This window comes from Rhinolophus hipposideros (genome assembly GCF_964194185.1).
Source record: "Rhinolophus hipposideros genome assembly, chromosome: X".
Lineage (NCBI taxonomy): Eukaryota > Metazoa > Chordata > Mammalia > Chiroptera > Rhinolophidae > Rhinolophus > Rhinolophus hipposideros.
Genome location: NC_138046.1, coordinates 23,787,838 through 23,813,552, shown reverse-complemented (window position 1 = coordinate 23,813,552; position 25,715 = coordinate 23,787,838). Strand labels below are relative to the sequence as shown.

The window sequence follows — 25,715 nt, the reverse complement described above, 5'->3', positions numbered from 1 at the left end:
TTATAGAAACAGGCCCTGATCAGAGCACTGCAACTGACATTGCTAATGAGCCAACTGTCAACATTCCAAAACGAGTAAGATGCTTTGGTCTCTTACAAACCTCATGAAGTGTGTGCACCATATTTTAAGTCCACATGGGGCATAAACTAAAATACAGTAAAGGTCTTCATTTTTCTTACCTGGAAAAAAACCCAAATCTTTCCTTTAACATAACTCCTTTCTTTTTTAATTTCCCCTAAAACATCGCTCTTCTATGTAAATCGTGTTGAAAGCATTTGCAATATCTTGGACATCTAAATCTTTACTTAATGGAGTGGGGGGGGAACTGCAGAATTCACCTTTGAAGAGTGAGTTTTATTAAACTTTTTCAAAGGTATTTTAAAAAAACACAGTTAACATGTTGGATCTTGATATTTTCAGATAGTCACATCAGGTCTCCATTCCACTTAGCTTGTATAGACACAGCCAAAAGAGAGGGTAAAGGCTTTTGGCGATTTATCTGAGAATTTAGTGGGCATTAAAACATACCAGACAGGAAATGTGACCCAACTGGTTTTAAATACCATTTCAACTCTAATATTGACTGGCTGTATAGACTTAGGCAGGTTATGCATCTTGTTCAATTATCTTGTTTTATCATCTTTAAATGGGTTTTTTAAACATCTACCTCAGAGAATTGTTTTGAGGATTAAACGAGAAAAATACACGTTATGCCCCTAGCATAGGGCCTGGTAGCTACCCCTAAACATTAATAGGTATTCACAGAAAGTTAAACCAAGCTACCTGGGTCAAACCATCTCTTTATAGCAATTCTCTTTGCCTAAATCTTGAACTTTTTCCCTCTTCCATGTCAATTAAGAAACTTGATATGCTCAGTGAAAGATTGGCAATACTTCCAAATGTTTCAGACCACTAATGCTCCTTCTCATGCACTCAGATATAGCCTGATCCCTTGTTCCTGCCTCACTGGTTAAAACATCCTATGACTAAGTACTGCATAGTCAGATAGTTTGGGCTGTAGGATATTTATTCACTTAAGTTTTCCAGACTAACTTTGTGGTTTAGTACATGGCCTGCTTTCAAAACTGTTCCATGTGTGTTTGAGAAGAATGTGTATTCTTCTCATTGGGTGCAGGTCTATTACATTGAGCTACTTAACAGTGTTGTCCAAATCTTCTGTATCATTACTCATTTTTCGTTCATTTCATCTTTCAATTTCTGAATGGGGTTAGGAGATTTTACAATTTCTTCTTATAGCTCTGTCAACTTTTGCTTCACATATTTCAAAACTATGGAATAAAGTGCATACAAGTTTAGAATTATTATCTGAAGAATTGAACTTTTTATCATTATTCAGCGATCCTGTTTATCCCCAGTAAAGAAAGGTTTTTCTGTAGTCTGTTTGGTCTCATGTCAATTTCGCTACATCAGCTTCCTTCTGCTTAGTATTTGCATAGTACGCATATCTATTCCAATCCTATCTGTGTCCTTATGTTTTAGCTTTATCTCTTATATACAGCATATATCTAGATTTCGTATTTTCATCCATTGTGATAATCTATGTATTTCAATTAGTCAACTTCTATTTTTTGTTGACGAGTTTACTACCAAGATCAAAGGGCCTTTTCAAAGTATCTCTGGGTTTCCTGGCTGCAACCTGGTCACCCTAGTCAATTTTTAAACACACTGCTTCCATTGACTTTCCCCTAAGAAGTTAGCAAAAGCCCAATGATCTCCATGAGTGAATTGGAACTACTATTATAATGAAGATTCGTCTTTATTAGCACAGTTATGGGAAAAAGTCAATTAATGCAAGGAGTGGTACACACAGACCTAATCTATTTGATGCAAATCAACGCTTTGCACATTTCAATTGCTCTGTACTCCTTCAGAAAAGTGCATGGAAATGATTCATTAGAACTAAACTCTTCACAAGAAACAAACCAATTCTCTTAGGCTCACTAGGGCATCTCTGCTAGTAAAATTTAAAAAGCAATCAAACTGAATAAGAAGTCCTTTTTTACAGACATTTATATCAGGGAAGAACATGATTCTTGACAATTCAGAGTAAATGAAGTGCAAATTATTCTCTTATAATATATCTCAGAATTGAAGCTTAAATTGTGACTTAAAAAGAACCCACAGTTTAATCAGAAAAATATATTTATTGGTAATTCTCATGAGATCATATTTGATACATTTATATCATAGGATAACAAGTTCAAAACTATTGCTAAGTTATAAATATGGAATTTATGCAGAATTTGCGTGTATTGAATTTTATTTTGAATCTGCATGTGTGCCTATATTTGAATATTTATAATATTCCAGAAAAAGCACAGTGGAATGTGCAAGACAGATTTATTTAGTGTTATGCTCCGAAATGTGTCAAATTCTTCAACACTGTTCTTAAGGAAAAATGGCAGAAATAACAAATGGAATACAATAAACCAACTGAATAATCTGTAAAGTCCAACACCTAGTAAAACTATAAAAGCTCTTTTGCCAATAAATATTTTGTTAAAGTTTAGACAAATATTTCTCTGAGCTTACAATGACATTTTATTAGAAGATATATACCCTTAATTGGATTCTTTTTTTTTTTTTTTTTAAGGAGGGCGCAGCTCACAGTGGCCCATGCAGGGATCAAACCATCAACCTTGGTGTTATTCGCACCACGCTCTAACCAACTGAGCTAACCAGCCACCCCATTAACTGGATTCTTCACTTTAATGGAAGAAGGAATATTCCCATCCACATCTTTTTTTCATAAACTCAGTGACTAAATATTATTCCTCATTTTATTTGTCACATAATGGCGATAATAGCTTTTAAACTGTGAAGCATGTTCTTTACACTATCAAAATAACTTGTACCTCAAATGCAGTTTCAGTGGAGTTTTACCAATAAGATTATGCACCTCTCTGTATATAGGAGCCCTTCAGAGCTCCAGAGCAGTTAAAGAATGAAGTGTTCTAATCAACTTAATTTATAGTTAACAGCAACAATGCTTTTATGAAGTGAAACTGCCCTAGGAAGCAGCTGCTCCAGCAGAGTCCCCTTATTTCTTTCTTTTTTTTTTTTCTTTAAAGATTTTATTGGGGAAGGGAAACAGGACTTATTGGGGGGGGGGGGGGGCGGGGGGAACTGTGTACTTCCAGGCCTTTTTTCCAAGTCAAGTTGTTGTCCTTTCAATCTTAGTTGTGGAGGGTGCAGCTCAGCTCCAGGTCCAGTTGCCGTTGCTAGTTGCAGGGGGCACAGCCCACCATCCCTTGCGGGAGTCGAACCAGCAACCTTGTGGTTGAGAGGATGCACTCCAACCAACTCCAACCAACTGAGCCATCTGGGAGCTCAGTGGCAGCTCAGCTCAAGGTGCCCTGTTCAATCTTAGTTGCAGGGGGCGGAGCCCACCATCCCTTGCGAGACTCCAGTAATCGAACTGGCAACCTTGTGGTTGAGAGCCCAAGGGCCCATGTGGGAATCGAACCAGCAGCCTTCAGAGTTAGGAGCATGGAGCTCTAACCGCCTGAGCCACAGGGCCGGCCCCAAGTCCCCTTATTTCTTGGATGAGAGCAACACATGCACTATTAACTGGTCTAAGCTCTCAGTTATGGATATTTAGAACTATAGCCCTTCATCAGCCCCAAGACTTCATTCTTCTAGCCAGACCATGGGCTCTGCTATCAGCTCACTTGGAAAGAGGCTCATGAGGATTCAAAGTCCAGGCTGTCTTGGATGGCTCCGGCTTAGCAGAACAAGCCTTATACTTTGAACTGTTACCACTGTTAATTTCCTGTTCCATTTAACTTTTAAACAGAGACGAGACAATAGCAATCCACTCAAATATCTCTATACTATACTCGTGTAAGCATTCCATGGATTCTGTGGAAAATAACAGCCAATCATCAGAAAAATCAGCAGTCGATGCCTGGCTTATCATTTCTACCTTTCAGTCTGAAAGTTTATTTAGCTGAGGCTGCTTTCCTCATTAAGGACTCCCAGGATATCAAGAGACTAATGAAATAACCAGCCATAGTCTTCAGGAACCAAAAAGTAGACATGAGTATAATTTATCACAGCCACAATAAAACGCAATTTTTTAAATTGTCAATGTCCAGATGGGTACTAGACTAGTCAGGGGGATCACTTCTTAAATTATATAAATGTTTAACCCTATGCTGTACACCTGAAATTAATATGAAATAATACTGAATGTCAAAATAAATGAAGCATTAAAAAAATAGAATTGTCAATGTTTACTTTTACTATCCAAGTAGTGCATATTCATGAAGGAAATCCAAAACCTTCAAAGAAACAGAACAAGAAACTAAAATGCTAATCAATCTATTAATATCTGGTATTTTTCTTCCATTCTTTGTCTTTTATGCTTAACTTTGGGAGGGGCAAGAAGATGATTTGTGCATCTATCCATATCTCTCTCTCTTTCTCTCTAATATAGTTGTAGTTATACTAGGTCCATAATTATCTCTTTTTCCCTTAGCGTTAAATCACCAGCAATTTTCCATATTCTATAAAAGGACATTTAAATGGTATTATAATAATTCTTCAAGTGCATGTACAGAGATTTCTTGAACGATTCTCCTCAATGTAAATGTCCAGATTTTTCGAATTTGTTGCACTCATAATTCCAGTTAGCCTCCTACTATACCATTATGTTACCCTGTATTTTTCCCCCATGGCACTTCTCACAATTTTAAGTAATTAATTAATTGTTTAATGTCTGCCTTTCCCAACGCATGAAGGCAAGGGCCACATCTGCCTGATTCCCCACACAATGTCCCCCAGCATGCGGCATTATGATAGGAGATATTCAACAAATATTTGTTGAATAATTGAATGAATAAATAAATGCGTGAATGAATGAAAAACATGTACAGGATTATGTTTTTTAGTAAAATCCCAGAAAATAAATCATGGGTCAAAGAAATAAATATTTTTAATGTTCTCTGCTTATATGATCTAATTTATTTCCAAAAGAATCATTCAAATTTACATTCCCAAGAACAGTGTATAAAAATTATGGTATTACCACACCTTGCCACATTGCCCACTAACTTATTTTGTTTGGTGATGGTGATGATGTACGTTGAGTTTTTTGTTTTGTTTTAATCAGGGTTAATTAGAGAGGCAAAACGGTTTTTCTACATTTAATTATTCAAATTTTCATTTCTTTAGTACCAGTGAAACTAAACAGTTTTTCCATGTCTGTAAACTAGTTGTGGTTCCCATATTTTACATTTTCTGGTCATACCCTTTGTTTTTCTAATCAATTTGCAGTTCTTTATACAGGAAAGATGCTATCCTTTTGTCTGTTTTATTTATTGTGCATATCCCCATCAGTTTGACACATGCCTTTTCATATTGACTATTTTTTTTGACAAATGAACATTTAGCATTTTTATGTAATCATAGATGTCCATCTTTTCTTCTAGTAAACCATTCTTTTTTCTTGACTACAAGTCCCACATGTGAATGGCAGCTATCACTTAAATAATAATGCCAACAGTGAATTCAGATTAACTGGGTTCACAGACTCTCGCATATACAACTAAGCCCTAACCAAAGCCCCAGTTCTCACTTCTTCACAAGCCCTGGCCAGTAGAAGTCTAAGCAACATAGACCATTCACAACACTTTAGTGCCCTCCCAGTCCAAAATAGGTCCCCTTCTCAACCTCTCCTTTGGTCAATGGTACCACCTCCACTCCAGACTAGAAGTCAGGGAGGTACTTTAAATGGACTCCAGCCTTCATTTACTTTTATGTTTTTTACATTCCTTCTATCTAAGACCTTCTCATACTCACTGGGGTTCAACCCCTCATTGCCATTCCAAAATCTCTACAATGAAGCCTCACCCCACATACCTCCCTAACTATTCCCCAAGCGCGAACCTTCTTGGTTCTGGCCAGGTGAGGCTGATGAACCCCAAGATTCCAGTAGGATGCCATGCCCACCCACAATACCTCCTTTCTTCTAAATACAACCCACCTGTTACCAGAAGCATTTCCAAAAAGATCTCATTTTTATGGCCTGTTCCTCATACTTTAGAAAGGAAGGAGACTTAGAAAACATCTCATTTAAATCTCCCATTTTATAGACGGGGATGGACTTGCCCAAAATCACAAGTTCCTCCCACCACTGACTTGTCTATACTACACACTTCTGCACTTTACCCTCTAAACTTTATGGACTTGAGGCTGAAGATGATGACCCTGGCAATTTTGGCTTTTGTCTTGGCTCTGGCACTGTGTGGAGGTCATAATACACGCTCCACAAAGTTTGCTGATTAGACCCAAACTACAATATAAATACATGGACTTTTCTCTAAGTTTAAATATATTCTAGTAAAGGTATGACATTTTAAAGACATTGATATTCAAATCATGTTCCAAAAAAATCCATCTTCTTTATTAAATATCTAAAATACGAAAATATTCTGTTCTATTACAAGCTGTGAGAGAGCAAGGATGACACATCTTCCCTGGAATATAATGGACAGTTTTACAAAATTTTGTTTAATGAATAACTGATGGAAGACATGAGTATTCTTTAATGTCATTTCATACTACCTAAGTTGATGACAGATATCTATAAAAGATAAGCTCTATAACATTCTTATTGCCACAGAACAGCACTAATCTAAAATTACTATGAAGAAAAGCTATTTCTGAATGGCCTTTTATAGTACCTTAAGAACTTAGAGCTTTGTCAGCACTCCAACAACGTGTTTGCCCTCCGTGCAGAGATGCTAATTAATACCGCTGACATTCTACAGGTGTTATGATGAATGTCTCTCCGTCTCCTGTGAAATAGTGGGAGGGTATAACAGCTCTTATCAAAGACAGCTGAAGAAAAACATCCTCGGTAAGTGAAGCTACCCTGAGGGAGCCCTGTGGCCTATACCCTGATGGACCAGAGGGACAGCATTGCTGGCTGTACCAGTCCATTCACTCACTGCCGCACCGTGTACCACAAACCTGTCATGTCGGCCTGCTTCACTGCAAATCCAGTAAGCAAAGGAGTGGGAGCGTGGGCACATGAGGTATGAGCAGAAACATGCACTATGGAGTTCTTACTAAGTCATTGCTCTTTCAAAATAGAGCCACCTCTTAAAAAGAAATGGAGAGAAAAGAAAGCCTTTATCACAATGTTTAAAAAAGAATGACCCCCCCCCCACCCAAAAACAGGAAAATAAAAGAAAGCTTTTCTCCGTATAAATGTATTTTAGTCTTTTCTTGTCTGTGATAGCCTACTGGATTTTAGATGACAATTAATTACTTTCCCATATGGCTGCTGGAAAATTTAGAGATGCTGAAATTCTAGGATGCAACATGAATATGATGATCAGATTCTTAGACTTGTATAAACAGACATAGAACCTGACCACTCCCTCCTCCCAGCCACCCACCACATGTGTGCCAGCCAGCTCGGTACCTGGTGAAGAAGAATGAGGCTAGTGCAATCTCTTCGTGCCCAACTCTGAATTCCTCCCACAGACCAAGTGGTGCTCTAGAGTTGGCTACAAATAGATGGAATTTGGCCTGAGAAAAGCCTGCAGAATTTGGAAGTTTTAACAGCTAGTAAGCAACAATGTTTTGATACATTTTCAAAACTAGTCTTAAGAAATTCTAGAATAAGCAGGACCCTTCTCTGATCCTAAAAAACATATTGGCAGACAGATGAGTGCAATGAAATTTCTAGGCTTTTTAAAAGAAATATTCTTCTTAATAAACAACATGTGCCTTTTGCCAGCCAAGTACTCTCTTTGTGCTCTCTGGGCAATGGGACCACAGTCGTTTCTATTTATCGGTTATGTATCACCCAAGCATTTTATCACCTCCTGAGGCAGGAAGCATCTCAAATGTAGCACTGGGAGCAGGATTCTGGGTCTTGGCATACAGCCGCAATGGCCTCTCGGCCTCCCATCCCCACCCCGGGGATGGATGGCTGTGAGTCAGAAGGTGGCCATCATTGCTGCTGAGGTCTCCTACTGACACTTATACACCAGGCCTCCAGCATCCTGCCATCCTTTTCTAACTCTGTAGTGATTTCCAACACAGCAACGAGAAGGCCCTCTTCAACCTAGCTACAAGACCTATTCCTGGTGAGCATAAAGCCTCAAGAAGATAGAAATCTCTTCTCCCAATAGGTGTGGCAACCTTGGTCCAATCTCTCATCCAAACTCACATGTGTAAAATTATTGAAAATGGTGATGATATAGGTGATAACGATATCGTTAACATTTGTTGAGTGTTCACTTTGTGATAATTACTAACACAAAATACCTCAGTTTTCCCAAAAGCCCTCGTTCATCAAGGCACAGTCAACAGAGCAAAATGGCTATACAGTCAGACAGAAGTGGAGTAAGATTCCTGCTGTGCCACTAAAGTGCTCAATGACCTTGAAGCTGCTTTGGGTTTCATTCTCATCTGATAAATCGGGATACTCTGACCTCTTCCCAAAGATAGTGCAAGTTTACAGAGAAATACCAGCGATAAGAGATGTGTAAGCTCATTAGGAACTGGAATGCACTCTTCACACATACCAGGCTTGAACAGGCTCTACTCCAAGGTCACGCAGCTGGTTCATGGATGACCTGGAACTGAGGCCCAGGTGTCGGAACTCCCAGGCCAAACAAACTAAGCTGCTATTTCCCTCAGTTCAGCAGAGCACTGAGACCACCAGCTGGCATAGATGTCTGCTCCACACAGAAACTCCCCGTGGCAGACTCTTTGATCTCCTGAGACCAGCTCCTCACCCTCATGCATCACTGCCAGTATGGCTGCCTCTGTCTCTAAATTTCAACACACACACATGCACTCTCATTCTCACACTTACGCATCCTTTCACTCATAGATTATCAGAACTCACACAACAGGTTCTGCAAGCAGGATTTGTTAACATCCTGGGAAATTCTGGAACCGTCAGGCTCTCACTAATTCTTCAAGATGAAGATTTTTGGAGATTTGGAGATGGGGTAGGATCATGAAACAAAAAGGTGCCCTTGGGGTAGCAATGTGTTTCTCCAGAAAATTTTATTTCATTTTTCCAAATATCCAATAAATAAGATCCAATAAATCTCTTTTAAAAAGTGGTTCTTCTTTAATTAGACTAGATGGCACTGTGGTATCACCCTTTTTGTGACCAAGAAAATCTCAATTTTTTTCAAGTAATTCTAATTCAGTTTGGGACAATCTAAGAGGTTGGACCCTCCCCTTGAGGGGTCCTGGTTACCTTATTGGAAAACTTCTGAAGGAATCTGCCAGAGGACAGCAGTCAACAATTACATAATCCAGATCACATTAACAATGTGTGTTTATAGACCATGTCACACCCTGACCTAGATGTCCAAAAGGATTTACAAAGGCACATGTGCCCTGTGGACCTCTAAACAGGGCCATGGCTTCCATAGTAGCCAACACGTCATTTTTACTTCTCTGCCACGGTCACAGCTGTGGAATTTTATTTTTGCCCTAAAGAGCTTTTTAGATCACCAGCCCTCACTACACCTACAAGCTTCATCAGCAGGAGAGATTATTTTCAATATTGCCAAATTGTTTGGGATCTTAAACACCAGAATTTTATGGTGACAATGACTTACACAATTCTCAAAATGGACGGAGGTGGCAAACTTCCTGAGGCCAAGGTTCTCTTAGGATGGAAAGAAACCAAATCTGTTAGCGCTGGAAAGGAAATGAAAGTTCAACAGATTCTGCCAGGATTCCAGCACTCAAGAAAGGACACTGTGAACTGAGGGAAGGGAAAGTTGAGTAGGGGATGATGTTTCCTCTGAATCTCAGTGGTGACCAGAAAGTCAGAGGCCTCTATGTGCCTGCAGCTGGACAGAAGAAACTGCACTGGCTGGGGGGTTGGGGGGTATTAGGAGAGGGTCCAGGTAGGCAGCCGTTGCAGCAGCAGCCTCAAAATGAAGAGCATCTGTGGTCACCTCCTAGAGTATGGTCATGTCATTGCCCGCCCTGAGACCCAATGCGGAGGCCCCCCTGGCAACTGGACTCACCCTGTCCATTCCCTGGACTCTCTGCCCAGCCCAAATTTGTTTTAGGGAGACTGGGAGCCCTAGCTGGAGCAAGTGCACCCCAACGCACCCTCCCTGCCCCCACCTTTATGGCACTCCATGACCTCCAGCAAACGGGTATTGCAGATGGATGGAGGAAAATGCCCTAGCTTCAAAGGAAGTGGCTACAGGCTTTTCATAAAATCAGTTTTCCCAACAAATGGGTTGGCGGCGCCCTGAGCTGGGGCTCAGACTTTGTAAATCACGAGTGGTTTCTCCAAGCTGAACCCCACATGGTGTCAGAGCAAGCGTCCCAGCCAGTCCTTGGGCCCGTGAGGTGCGCCAGGTACTCGCAAAACACCGTAGATGTTTGCCGCGTGCAGCCAGTAATGAGGGGCGCCCGCTAGGTACCAGGAATGAGCTCTCTCCAGGTGTCCTCAAACAGCGACTGAGGGACACCCACTCTCTGGAGAGAGCAGAGCCAAAGTGGAGAAAGGAGGAGACGACTAAAGTCAGCCAGGAAGAGAAAAAACAGTAATGGTGAAGTGAAAGAGAAAGAAGAGAAGCAAAGTGACAGGAAAACGGAGGGAGAAGGCAAGAGTGAGAAGCCAGGAACTGACAAGATCGGAACAAGAGAAAGAGGGAAAGGCAATTAGAGGAAACGAGAATAAAAGGGGGAAAGACTGTGGGAGTGGGAAAGAGGAAGAGAGAGTAAAGGAGGTTTAAAGTTAAGGAACCGAGGCGCAGAGAAAAGAAGAGCTAGTACAGGAGGGACTCAGGAACGCTACAGTCAGAACGCGGTTCTTTTTGGCACTCCAGTGCAGACTCTGCGGGCCTGCCTACCTTGTCCCCGTGGTTGCGGGGGTGGGGGTATTGCCTGCCGGGAGGGGGGGGGGCTCGTTCGTGGCCTCCAGGCCGCTTCCCTCACACGCGCTCCCAGCCACCAAGTAAGCCAACCTTCGGACAGACTAGCCGTCCTGGGGCCGGGCCCACAGGCTCCCTGCGGCCGCCACCACGCCGCGAGGGCGCGCTAGGGCGCCTGGCTCCCGCCCAGCAGAAGCGCAACCCCTGGGGCGCCGAGGTGCGTATTAGGTCGCCGGCCCCCCTAGCCGCACCTCCCGGCGCTCCGCCTGCCAAGGCCCAGGTCCACTCTGGAACTACAGGACCCCTCTCTGCCCGGCGCGCACTCACCTGGACGGTCTCAGCCTGGCGTCGCGCTTGCCGTCCACCACAGCCGGCACGCAGCTGGTAAGCTCGGTCCAGTCGGCGTGCAGCCCGCAGCTCCAGCCCGTGGAGAACCTGGAGAAGAGCCAGGTCTCTCGCTTACCCGGCCGGTGGCAAGTGCATTTCTTCTGACCCACGCGGCATTCGCACGGCTGCTCCAGCTGGATGTTGCGCACCAGGTGGCGGCCAAAAGTGGTGCCTCCGGTCTTCTGGATGTGCAGGAACACGATCAGGTCATCACCCTTGATGTCGAAGTCTACCTTGCGCAGGAGGTCGCTGCGGCTGAAATTGTAATGGGGCAAGAACCTGGCGGAGCTCTCGTCCTCCGAGCGGTACGGGTCCGGCATCGGGGAGGTGAACGCCTGCAGGCGGAGGAGCTGGCATTCCGTGCCGGGGCACACGTATTGGAGGACGATCACGGCAAATAGGAAAAGCATCACCAAAGCCAGCAGCAGCTTGTTGGATTTCTCATCCATGTTCCCGACGCTGGGGGAAACCCAAGCTTGTTACGTCAATCCCGCAGCTCAGCCCGCGCTCGCTGTGCGCCCGCAAACCCCCTCCCCCTGGCGCCGCCGTTGCGCCCCCTTTCCCCTTCCCCTCCACTCCCAGGACTCCACCGCGGCGGCAGCGGCAGCGGCGGAGCCGTTCCCCGCTTCCTTCCTTCCCGGCAGGCTCAGCGCTGTAGCTTCTGCCGCACACCACCCCCCTCCCCCCCAACTCCTTCCCGCTGGCCGCCTGCCCTCTCCCCGCTCCGGAGCTCTCCGGGGCCGCTTCACGGGGTTTCGGACCCGCGGGATCCCGGTTGCCCCACTCCTCAACTCACACCCCCGGTCCGAGCCCCTGCACGTCTCCCTCCACTCTCTGTAGCTCCATGGCTCTCATCCCCATCCCGCTTCTCTCACCGGACTCTCCGGCGCTTCTTCCCCGCGTCCCCTTGGCGCGCATGCCGACGCCTCCCCGCCTGCCGGAACGGGCTCCCTCCCCAAGCGTCCCGAAGCCTTGCTCTTGCTCGCACTAGGTTGCCCACCTTAGAGGCCGCCTCGAGTGAGCTAGGAGGCGGGCGTTAGGAGTTCCCCTGGGGGAAGGAGTCCACCGGCAGCCCGACTTGCAGGCTGCGCTGCCGATGCCCGCGGAATCGCCGGGAGGGAGCCGCAGCGTAGCCAAATACGCGCCGCGCCCCTCCGGAGCCCCCCGAGCCTCATCGCCACAGGCCGGCTGGAACTTTGCACCTTTCCCTTCCCCCTCGCGGCTGCCATCCCTCCCCGCACGCCTGGGCCCGTGAGCGCGAGTCCAGCTTTCGCCTAAAATGTACCTGGCTAGGGGTCCGAAAATCTTGGAGAAGATCGCGCCGAGCACGTGCTTCAGCGAGTGGCCCAGGGCGGCCAGGCCCCGAGTGAGCAGGGCCCGGCAGAGGGATCCCAGGTCCCAGCGTCTCCTGAGGTCGCGCATCCGCCTGCGGCGGCCTCGGGGCAGCAGCGCGAAGAGTGGGGCGCGCACCGCTCCCGCCAGAGAGGAAGACGCCTTTAGGGGCTCGTCCAGAAGCGGCTGGGAGTTGAATCCGAGAGACACACCCCTAGGAGGGCCCGCGCGGACTGAGGCGGCGACTGATCCGGGCCGGCTCGCTGCCAATTTGGCCTCTACCCTGGAATGCCGGCGGGGACAGGTGGTGCGGGCGGGCGCTCCACGCTCCGGTTGCAGCGGCGGCCGGAGCGCCGGGGCTGCACACGCAGGCAGTGCCATTCCCCCCTTCAGGCAACTCAGGGTACTAAGGATCAGGAGCGAGCTTGAATTTATGTAATAATGCTCCACGCCTAGGAGCTCGAGCCACTTCACAAGCAGAAGACCTGGCTTTTCTAAGAGCTCGAGCCACTTCACAAGCAGAGGACCTGACTTTTTTCCTGTCTTGGGGAAACGGAGGTCACTTCAGTGAGCGCATCACTCCACTTTGGCTCATAATTTCAACCTCCCTTAAAATAGCAAAGGCATAAATTGGACCTTCTCTCTCTCTTTGCCAATTTCCATTCTCCAACGGAAGCGGGGGCATTTTCTGAAAAGGTAAGTCAGCATGAAGGAGAAGCATGGCCAAAAAACGTTACAGAACGGGAATGTGAACTTTTTCAGAGCAGAGATTCACCCATACCACTCTCCTCCTGCTGCTGAATCCCCAGCATCAAGCCCCATGCCTACAGGAAGGCTTCTCTTATATAAGGTTTGTTGGAGGAAAGATATGTGGCTATAAATACTACATCAGAGTGAGGCTATCTAATCCAAGGTGATGTGATAAATGAGGAAAACAGGCCCAGAGGGGGAAGGGATGTGCCCCATGTCACACAGCAGAGCCCCATGGCTTAAACCCAAGAAACCAAGCAACATCCACCCACTCCCTGGCACCATCTCATTCTAATAAATAGGTGCAGACCATCCTCAAGCTCCGGTGTCCAAAAGGCTCTTTTCACCTGCAGGACCAGGAATTAGCAAGGAAAGAAGGGGATGTCCCTTCAGGGTAAGGTCCCCAGGAACTCAGTGCTCAGACTGTTCCCATTTGATTCATCAGGTGGAGCTTGCTGTGTATAGGGAACTGGTGTTTCCGTGAATGAATGCCCACTCTGTTCAGTCCCACTGCTGCAGAAGTGGCCCCTGGGTGGCCGCAGTTTTTCAGAACAGTCCTGTTGGTGCTGGCGGTGGGGTAAAGAGTTCTGGTGTGGGAGCAAGTCCCTCCAAAGACAGGCTCTCCCTGTATCTCCTTCAGAACACTTGCTCTCTCGCTGAGCTCTGCTCCATCCCTCCTGTACAAGGAAGCAGCAAGCACTGGTCTCAGTCCTGAAAAGCTATCAGTTCTTTGCTGGTCAGCCACGGGATAATCACTTGCCCCTCCTGAGTTTCCATCTCCTCTCTTGTAAAATAGGACTAACTCCACCTTTTTGACCATCCCGGTAACTGAAAATGAGGAAACAAATGAGGGCAATTCCTAATGTGAGGTTTTATTTACCTGCTACTCTAAGCTTGGATGTGCCGACAGAGTCCAGGCCAATTAAGGCAGGGCCCCTTGTTGGGCAATTTCACAGCTGTGTCCCTGCCCTTAGCTCTCCTCAGACTTCCCCAGCCCTTCCAGGTGCTCCCAAACCTACTGGGGACAGTGAGGGTACCTTTGTCCAGCTGCAGGCGTGAGGGAGCCTTGGGAATCCTGCATTTCAGGCATTCTACCTGTTCTGGGGCTCCAGGGGAACATTGATTGATGAACTTGTACTAAGGAGCAAAGTGCAGAAACTTACACAATAGACCCCTTGGCTGTCCTGAGAGCTCCCTTTACCCTCAGGCTTGTGGGACATGCTTGCCCCCCATGAGGGCAGTGAGGGTATGAGCCAGGGAAATGGGAAGCCATGGAGGTGGCCCAGGAGCTCGGCTCGCCAGCTGTCTTTACCTTCTCCTTGGCCACCCGCACAGTCAACCTCTTTAGTCATCCAGTAGGTGATTCTCTGGTTGCCATATGAGGACCTTTCTGCCATTAAGCCATTATAATGGCATTAATTGGGGCCCCAGGAAAACACTTCTAGAGCAGATGAGTCACGCATTCATGCACCCAGAAACTAACTGGAGATTCTACTCTAAGAGATTAGTGAGATTGGAACATGGGAAAGTGCCTTGGGTGGGGGTGCGGGGGTGGTAACCAGTACAGAGAAAAATCAGGATTTACTCATTTAGGTGGTGAAAAGGAACACATGCACACGTGTGTGCACACACACTTATAGTCCGACTTTCAGAGAAAGAGGCAGTCAGGTTGGTAGTTGTAGAGCAAAAGAAGGGACAAAATGGGGCTATAAAGTCGTTTCTGAGATTTAATATGTCACTAACATTCTAGTGTGAATACATACAACAGCCTGCTGGAGGATGTTTGCATTTACAAACCTTTCCTCCATGCTGTTATGGAAAACAAAGAAATGATTCTCTCATGGTAGATTTCATATATCAGGGCTCTTAAAAATGGAAGAAACCTGTCTTTGGGGGGAGCAGGGTTCCCAACAGTCTCAGAGGACCCCTTTTGGGGTGAAGATGCTCCCTGCTAAGAGGGATTTCTTGTGTGTCCCAAGAGCCACATTTTCCTAAAGACAGGCCTACTGCCTGGGCAGGAAGTTCCAAGTCTTCTTGTAATCCTGGGCTGGGCCCACCTCCGAGGAGCTGATTCCTTTCGGGAACTGAATAACAAAGGTCCTGGCACTCAGAAATCAGACCTATTTTGGAGATGGGTGTGGGATGCAAAAGTAGAGAACTGGCTGAACTGTCAGCACTCTGGCTTTCCATCTCCTCATTTCTTAGACCCACCTGAGTTGCTGTGTATATGTTTGGGATTCAGTACTTGGAAGATGAGGAGGACTCTGCCGTCTGAGCAGGGCTTCTGGTTGTATCTGCAGTGTGGTATGTTTCATTATTTTTCCAGAACCATCCTTCCATGGCTTCCACAAAAGGTTGATGATTCTGGGAGTGAGCATGAAGGTCACTCTGGCTTGCATACTAAGCATTATACTTCCCGACTTCCATTTGGTCACTGAAGTCTGTGAGGACAGCAGCAGATACTTGAAAGAGCACCAGCCTGGGAGTCCGGATACCTGGATTCTTATCTTGACTCTGCCACTAATGAGACCTTGTCTGACTATGAAGAAGCCACTTTGTTGGAGTTCTTGGGCTTAGTTTCCCTTTTTGTAAGAAGGCAAAATTGAAATTATGGGCACTTTCAAAGGGCACTTTCCTGAAATCACATTCTAAGGCACCTACTTTCTTGTTTTTTTCAAGGGCTATAGTGCTGCCAAACCCTCAGTGCCTCATGAAAGGGGAAAGCCGTAGGCCTAGTCCTCAATGCTTTCTGTGACACACATTTTTGGGTCCCACCAGGCAACCAGCAGTTGAACTTATTCTGGGCCTATATTACAGGGGTGTCAGCAGGGTCCCCTGTTCAAATTGGAATAGAAACACTAAAAACTTCATGTCAAAGAAAGTGCTGGCACTCATTATAGTTTGGCATAAAACACTAACAAAATATGTTTTCCTCCTTATCCTGAGCAGTATGCTCAGCCCTGTCTTTCTAGCTGTCACTAATTTTTTTAGAAAACGTTCATACTCTCAATAATAGGCAATTTTTGTCACAATGATTGAAGGCATGCAAAGTATTGAGTCAATCTGTTTCTGTTTTTATGAGTCTCTCCAAACTGAATGAGCAACAGTATTTAATGAAAGCACTGCTCTGAAATTCAAGCTTGAATATTACAAACAAGTTGGTTTGTTATATACATGTCACTCTCAACAGTCATCCCCACACACACAAAACACTGACTTTCATTTGTTTAGCCTTACAAAACATGAGGCTCGAGGAATTAAAAGAGGAGGATAAAACGGGGTGCTGTGTATACCAAACAGATGTCTGATGCAAAGGCAAGATAAGACCAGGAATGGGGTTCATGGAAGACTGAACATATATACCAGGGACTTCCCTTCTCCTGATGAGGGATTCCCACCACTTCACTAACAGCGAAACTCCCACTTTTTGCTGACAGTGAATGGAAGAGTCAGTTCATGCAGGGCTCTTAAAGTTATGGTAACCCAAGGCCTGGTGATCATAGGCAGCAGACCAGACTCTGCTCCTGTGACAGTCACTTCGCTTCTTTGGCATCAGTTTCTGCTCTTATAAAATAGCATGGCCAGCTACCTTCAAAAAGCTGGTATAGGGGTATAGTAAAAAAAAAAAAATCCAATCTCAAATGTTTTTGTTTTGTTTTGTTTTAGTATATGTGCTGCCAAAGCGAGCACTTAAAAAAAAAAAAAAAAAGGAGACAGCATAGGTTTGAAGAGCCCATCACCCTGGGATTTAGTTAGGGCTCTCTGAGCTCTCAGGGCCTGTTTTCTCATCCATGAAAATGAGGCTAATGATTGATACCTCATTGGATTGTCATATGAGTTAACTAAAATCTAGTGAGAGCACTTAGTCTAGTTACTGGGAAAGTAGGCCTTCTGTAATTGTTCATTTCTCTTCCCTTTGGACTCTGAATAGCTTTGGTTTGAGCTCTTTGTTATATTTACCACAATAGGAACATATCATACTTCATGACAGGTGGCTGGCTATGACCTAGACTGGCTTTACCCCCATCTCATTTCTTTATCTGCTCTCTTTTCTCACCCTCCCTCCACACTGTTCCAGTGCTCTCCTGGTTGGTGTCCTGTAGGGGAGGAAAGCCTCTGATCCATTCAATCACACTGGGGAGTGGGACATGTACACATAAACCCTCCCAGGAGACATCTACAAGGTAGGCGGATGAGGGCAATGTTTACCCGGATGAACGATCACTGCAGTGAAATACTCTGAAACATATAACAAGGCAGTGGAAGAGATGCATGGAAAGCTGAGGTGGACAGTAGAGGAGAATTATAAGTATAGAGGTCACAAGGCCAGCCCCACTCTAAACTATACACTGATTTTCAGCTCCATTCACTTCTGGTTGATCTGGCCAGAGCAGTTTCAATCTGATCAGCTGATCAAAGCACAGCAGGCAGATTGAAAAACAGGGTCAGTTTTGCATTCGTCCTGCATGAACAACCAGAGCTGGGCAAGCCCATCGGTCCACTGAGCCCGGAGCCGGCAGCAGCACCAGCTCACAGTGGCAGAGTAGAAAGAATGCTAAGCTGGATGCCACGAAAACAATGTGGGGGTCTCAGTTTTGCCTCTAGCTCACTGGGTGGTCCTGGGCCAGTTGCTTGACATCTGTGGAATTCAGTTGTTGACCTTGTTAAAGTGAGGGGCTGCATTAGATGATCCTAAGGCCCATCCCAGCAGAAGCTTTCTGTGATAAGCTACTGTAACTAGTGAGAAGAGCTGGGGAGGGGCCTCATTCTCTCTAGCCTTTTTGTTGGACAAAAACGCACTACCGAAGATGACCCTCCAGCTAGTAGCTGAGTCAGAAAAGCATAAGGATTTAATTGAGGAACAAACTTTTTTAGATCACATGAGTAAGACAGAAACTTGAAAATAAGCCTTCTGGGCTTCTACTGAGTTGGATGGTAAAGTCAAAACTGAAAGATAGGGAAAAAGAGTTGAGAACTGACCTCCAGCTGACACACAAGCCCTAGATAAGTTTTAATAATGATAATAATAAGAAGAATGGCCATGCCTGGCTCACAGTCTCCCATTTGTTTTGGTGTTTGGGGATCTTGGCAAGAGAGCAGCACACTCGTTGCTGATCTCCTGACTGGTCTCTGTGGGAGTCCTAATTTTGAATAATAAAATACAAGAGCTGAAAATTACATCTCAAAGCAACATGAAGGATTTGGAGGAAGCTAGCCTCAAGGCCAAACTTGCTCCTAGGAAAAGAATTTGTCACTCAAATGTGCTTGAAGGGGAATGTCTTAAAAGAATAACCCAGGAAAAGAGAAAATTCATTTAGAAAAATCATACATGTCACAGACAAAATGAAAATTAGTTTTTAACAAGAGAAAGCTAGACTAAAGGTTACTAAAGCCCTTAATGGCTTGACAGCAAAACCTGGAAAAGGACTTGCTTTTTATGTACATATTTTCAAAATCCATACTTAACCAAATGACATTAGGATGCAGAAAGCTACCACATTAGAGCAGCGGGGGATGGGTGGGGTGTGGGTTAATGAACTTGGTAAAACCCTGAGGAAAGTTGCCTTAGTAGATACCTTGTGGAAGTTTTAGCTGAAGCAGAAGACAATATTCAAATCCCTAATGGGAAGAGACAGAATGCAGCTGGTAGGGCTGAAGGGTTAGAAATGTAACGAGGTAGTCAAGGGGAGGGCAACATGTCAAGGATTCTAGCTAGCTCCAGTGCACTAGCTCCAATGCAGTGAAAACTCAGAGGACATTCCATAGTGGGCTGAAGTGGTCAGAAGTTACCTAGCAAACACTGGAGAGTCTGGAAAAACCAATCAATCAACCTGTCCCTTTTGTCTTGGTCCCAGAAAGTTCCTCTTGCTGATAGAACTGTTTTGATCACCATTCCTTGTGCTCGGTACACCCAGACCCTTGTTTGTTGATGAGGTTGTATAAAAATTGTCCTAGCTCCCCACCACTGCAAACCCCACCCTCAATCTGGGGTGCCAAGTGCATGATATTTTGGAGTCTTTCATCAAGTGAGCAGTATATGGCCTCACAAGCACAGCACAATCTGTGTCAACATCCACAACCCCATTGGAGAACAAATAATTTGTTAGACCAAGTCAATAAGCTGTCTTTTGCAGGAGAAGACAGAGCAGGACACCCTTGAAGCAAAATAAAAGACACATTTCGCTCTAAATGTTTCCATAGTTCCAGGTCTTGCCAGTGGTTTGGTAGCAAGTCAAAGCAAAAACTGACATTTGTCATTCCAGAGTCTTCTGGAAGACAGCCAGATAATGAATTACGAAATGAACAGTTTGGGGCTCTCTTATCAAGGACAAATCTTAAGCCAGCTGAGATGCTCAGGACAAATGAGCTCAGATGCTGTGCAATAGCAAACTAACAATGATGACAACAATAATTTGACAGGAAGGCGCAAGTCAGAACACAGAATAGACTATTTTCTTTGCTCTCTGCAAGTAAGGGAGAGGGGAGATAGTAGAAGAGAGTAAAGGGGGTCAAATATATGGTGATGGAAGGACAACTGACTCTGGGTGGTGAGCACACAATTTGATATACAGATGGTGTAATACAGAATTGTACACCTGAAACCTATGTAATTTTTCTAACCATTGTCACCCCAATACATTTAATTAAATAAAATATAAATAAATAAAATATGGCTAGATGGGATTATCACCCACATTAGATGCTTGTAGCTTGACATCCTAAACGGAGGTATTTTATGTTGGATAGCAACTGAATTTTTTTAAAAAAAAATTTTAAATTGAAGTAACGTTGATTTTTAACACTATGTAAGTTTCAGTGTACAAAATTATAACTCAATATCTGTATACACTATAGTATGCTCACCATCAAAAATATAGTTTCCATCCATCACCATACTTTTGACCCCCTTTACCTATTTCACTCTCTCCAAACCCCATGTCCCCCTCTTCTGACCACCAGTCTGTTGTCTGTATCTATGAGTTTGTTTTTGTTTTTCTTCATTTTTTTATTTCACACGAGTGAATCATATGGTTTTTGTCCTTTTCCATCTGACTTATTTCACATAGCATCATACCCTCAAGGTCTATCCATGTTGTTCCAAATGGCAATATTTCATCTTTTTTTATGGCTGAGTAGTAAAATTTTTATTCAACACTAACTTCTTCAAAAACCAGATAGCTGATATAGCCAGACTTTGTCAAACAACGAGGGAGAATTAGTATGATATAGAAAATTCACCATAAAGACGTTATTTTATTCTTCAAGCCTCCTTTATACTCTATTATACACTAGAGTTTGTAGCATAATACTCAAATTAAAAACTGACAGTAAGAGATTCAGGCTGAATTGTGCCTCCCCCCAACCCCCCGCCCCCACCCCATACCCTCGAAATGAATCTGAAATGACAAGGCAAGGGTCCCTCTTAGGAATATTTACAGACCATTCTTCACATAATAGAACATAAGAACTCCCCTAAAGCCAAGTAAAATGCTCTGAGCAGGTCTTTTTCCGGCCCTTCCAATCTCAGAAGCCCACTGCAAAGGCTCTTGGTCAGTGCTGCAGGCTGCTCTTTTATCTCTGTAACCTGAGTGCCTTTGCAGAGATTACCGCAGGTCAGGTGTCAGGGCTCACTCTCCAGTATTCAGTGAATTCCGGAGTCAAGTCCAGGCTCCAGTCAACTGCCTCCATTGTAAGTCTTTTGCAGTTCGATGGATGGCTTGGCCCTAATGTCTTGAGGACTGGAATCTCCTGGACAGGGATTGGATTTCACTTTCCATGTCTACAGTGCTTGCACCAATGTTATTAATAATATTCTCCACAGGGGGATCATTACAGCTTGCTTGAGAGCAAGCTGGAATCCACATTGTAAAGCCTGCAGCATGAAGCTAGGCTGAACTAAGCCCCCACGAGGAGACTGAGTCACCCTAAGCATCCAGCCACCCCTGGGGAACTTTGAGAAGTGTGCAAGTCAGCCCTGTGTGGGACACAGCATCTTCCTTTCTATATCAGACCCACTCTTCCAGACTTCCCACCCTCACCTGGAAGTGTGCTTTAATGCCCAAGGGAGAAGAAAGAAACCTGAGGAACACCTCAGGTGTTACCTCCACCAAGGTGCTAGGGACTCAGAGCATTCCCTTCCCTAAAGCACAGTTTTAAAATGAATGAATGAATCATAAGACCCTGATATATACCAGCCTAAGAATCAACAAGACCATTGGAGGAGCAGGTTAACTGTAGTGGGAAGAATACACTCTCTGGAGTCAGACCAGGGTTTGGATCTCAGTCCTACTCCTTATTAGCCATGTGGCCTTAGGCAAGTACTTAGCTTTCCAGAGCCTCAGCTTCCTCCTCTCTTTGATGGAAATGATACTAATCAGCTTTTAAGGTATGCAAGAAAAATTAGAGGTATAATTTATATAACACCTCTTTAATAGGACCTGGCAGAGAATAGCTATCCAAGGAAGGGCAGCTCTTGTTTTTGAACAAGGCAGGAGAGATGACTGGGTCTTTCATACTGCTCTTCAAATCCCGGGTGAATGCCTGTATCCACTCTGCCCAAGAATTACTCTTCTCAGATAAGTCATTGGATTTATACATATGCTTTATTATTTCTTCTACCTTTAGGTTTTTAATTATCCAAGTAATTCATGAATGAAAGCGCTATGAGTTCAATGATCAAAGAAAACAAACATTCTCTTGACCCCATACAATTCCATTCTCTTCCCCTGGTGTAATCACTGTTTTCAGTTTGTTTTGTAGTTTGGGGGCATTTTTGTAAGCAAGTGCACGGATGAATACACATATAAAAATACATAGTGTGCTTTTGTGTGGGCTTTTTAAAAAACCAAAATATATAGTTTGTATGTATGTTCTAATATTTTATAGAAATGTAATATGCGTGTGAACATGGGATAAGTGTGAAGCTTCATGCATTTTCACAATCCGAGCACACGTGATCAGTACTCATATCAAGAAACATTACCATCACCCCAAAAGCCTCTTTTGTGCCCCTTTTTAGGCAATAAACTCCCAAAAGTGGCCACTATTCTGAGACATCAGCCTGCTTTTGTATTTTATGTAAATCTAATCATACTGTGTATCAATTTTATGGTGTCGTGTAACAAATTACCACAAACTCCATAGCTTAAAACAAATCAATCATCTCACAGTTTCTGTAGGTCAAAAATCCAGGCACAGTGTGGCGGAATTCTCTTCTTAGGGCCTTACAGGGCTGAAATCAAGGTGATAGCCAGGGCTGAGCTCTCATTTAAAGCTTGAGTCCTCTTCCAAGCTCACTGGTTTCTGAAACAAATCATTCGCTTGTAGTTGCAGGACTGAGGTCCTCGTTTTCTTGCTTGCTGTCAACTGGGGGTCATTCTCAGCAACTACAGGCTACTCACATTCCTTGTCACAAGGCTTCCTCGACGTTAAAGCCAGCAACAGAGAGCTCTCTCATGTCGTTCCCCCCACCCCACTCCAGTGCTTCAACTCTCTGATTCTGTCTTCCACGAGCAGGCAAAAAACATGCTGTGCTTTCAAAGATCTCATTTGATTAGGTCAAGCCTACCTATCCTAAGGTTTACCGATTTGAGACTTTAATTAAATCTGGAAAATTCCTTTATAGCAGCATCTTGATTAGTGTTTTAGTGAATAACTAGTGAAAGGTATGTTACACCAGGCTCCAGGAATTTTGCAGGGCCATCTTAGTTTTCTGCCTGCTGCATGCAGTATGGACTCTTTCGTGTCTGGCTTCTTTCACTCAACATGATGTTTGTGAGATTTATCCTTCTGTGAGGAACAGGTCTTTTGGTGAACGTGTGTATGTATAGAAATAAACAGTTTTGTTATGAGGCACTAGATTTTGCAGTTCCTTGTTATTACAAAATAACCCTGCCTATCCTGACTGATACGGAAACCTGGAAATGGAATTTCTATGACCAAGCGGTGATAGATACTGTCATATTGCCTTGCAATAAGGCAGTCCCATGAATATTGTGTGACAGTACCCTGCTTGCCACGTCCTTACCAATTGAATGTTATGATAGAAGTATGTGTGCATATATATATATATATATATATATATATATATATACATATAAATTTTGGCCAACCTGGACTTTATTTTGTACACTTATATAACAAGGATTTTACCTTTATAAGGATCTAGGAGAGCATGCCTAACGCCCCTCCATTCCCGAAACACTAATATTACCACCAAGCACTGTGGTTGTTCTTTACTGTGCTCAATTTTTTTCATGCAACCTATCACTCCCAAATATTCCATGTATTTACTAATTTATGCTGTTTATTGTTTGCTTTCTATGTCCACCCACTAGGATATAAGCTTCTACATGGCAGGGGTCCTTGTTGGTTTATTCTTATATCCCAAGAGCCTAAAGGAGTGCCTGACACATTGCAGGTATTTAAACATATTTGCTAAATTAACAAATAAATATTAACCCAAGATATGAACTTTAGATTGTTATTATTATTAATTATAATAAATCATTTTTACAGTTCTGTGATCATATTTTCTAAATCAAACAATTAAGACACTCCCCCAAAAAATATTTTCTGAATTTCAATCTGAGAAAAGATTTAATTATGCATTTATATCCTTTGAAACTCCTTTGCTATGCTTTCTTTTATTTTTCTTTCTTTTTTTATTATTTTAATTAAAGTTTATTGGGCTGACAATTGTTAGTAAAGTTACACAGATCTCTACCTCATTTTTAATTTTACTTTATATGGTTGTATATGATTGTATTAGAGGTTTTTTTTTCTTTTTTGTATTAGAGATTTTTAAAGACTACCCTAAGTTCTTTCTTTCTGGATGTGCCTATAAAATTGAGACTGCTGCAGAAAACCAGCGATTTAAAGATGTTCTCTTCATAGAGGATTGTACCATACCAAAACAATAAACATTTGTCCCTGCAAATTCCATCCTGAAATGTCTTTCCTTCTCACAGCAACTAATCAATATGCTGGTCCCCCTTCAAGATAGGCATCTAATGAGTAAATACATAAATTAAATATTGGCATCAGTTGGGGTTCAGAGCAGAGCTGTCAGAGAACTTTCTGTGACAATGGAAATATTCTTCATCTGCACTTTCTGAAATCATAGCCTCTAGCTACCTGTGGCTACTGAGCACTTGAAATGTGGCTAGTGTAACTGAGGAATTAAATTTTAATCCAACTTAATTACAAGTCATTTTTATTCAATTTAATTTTAAGTAAGTTAAATTTACATGGCCACATGTGGTTAGTAGCTACCACTGAATAGCAGAGCTCTAGCGAAAAGAGATGGAAGAGTGGGATCTGTCTTTGATCCTTTGATTGTGGCAGCTAGTGGAATCCTAAGACTCAGGTGAGAGAAGAAGGTGCTAGGTCCCTTTATTTACAACCCCTTGCCCAAAGTGATGGAGAAAAAGAAACAGAGTGCTCTTACCTTCTCTCCTCAGATAAGAAAGCTTGGGCTAGGGGACAGAAGGACTAATGCTCTTATAGTCATTGGACATCACCTTGACTAGTTCCTTCATGTGGTGATTGGCTTAGGCTGTGCCTACATGGGCCCACTGATTCAAGCTGGAACTCTGGATGTAAAAAGGGAATTTTGGAGACATGGGTTTCACAGCTCACACACAATTACCCTGCTCATACTATGCTTTGTGCAGGTTGCCCTGGGGGCACATACAGAGAGGCACTCCATCTATCTGGTAGAGTATTGGACATTTCAGAGGAGGTGATAATTACTGAAGCAGGTAATAGATAAAAAGGAGGTAAAGTCTAGATAGATTATCTAATAATAATAATAATAATAATAATAATAATAATAATAATAAAAAAAAGACCCAGGGTTTCAAAAGAGCAAAGAAAAAGAATATTACTTACTTTGAGTTACTTCTTGGAGCAGAGTATATCTGGCTGTACTGTGCTGTTATGAAATTAGTTTGAAGTTGAGAAACTGTAATATATTACAGCTATCAGTCTCTGTGGATGGTTTTACAATCAACATGCAGGATATGAAAAAAGAAAGATGCCAATAACATATTAATGTGGTATTTGGTGTTCAATCTTTTTTATGCAGCAGAATATTACAGCTGAGTAAAAAGTGATCAAAAAGTGGGTTCTCTTTTATACAAAGAAACAAGAAGGAAATGTGAACTTTAAATTATCCCTTCTGCCACTTTCCATTGATTGAGTCTTGCTCATTAAGATAAATTCCAAATTAGATTATCATTTTTACCTTTCAAGCTCTCCAGAATGTATGCCTTTCAGCTGACTTAATTTCTTTCTTTCTCTTCTCTCTCTTTTTTTCTTTTTTTCCATGTTGACAGCTGCAAAGGA

The 25,715-nt window shown here is 43.5% G+C and overlaps 1 protein-coding gene across 3 annotated transcripts in view; it reads right to left on the bottom strand.

The window, feature by feature from the left end:
* The window catches only part of HS6ST2 (heparan sulfate 6-O-sulfotransferase 2), a 365,879-nt gene extending 352,853 nt beyond the window's left edge, over positions 1-13,026 (bottom strand). The window contains exons 1-2 of one of the 3 annotated variants that reach the window (XM_081043932.1): positions 12,571-13,026; positions 11,226-11,744 (exon numbers count right to left, since the gene is read on the bottom strand). In XM_081043932.1, the coding sequence (XP_080900058.1) occupies positions 11,226-11,744; positions 12,571-12,998 (947 nt within the window). In that variant the 5' untranslated portion in view covers positions 12,999-13,026. The other 2 variants (XM_081043934.1, XM_081043933.1) reach the window with 2 other exon arrangements.
* Between the last annotated feature and the right edge of the window lie 12,689 nt (positions 13,027-25,715).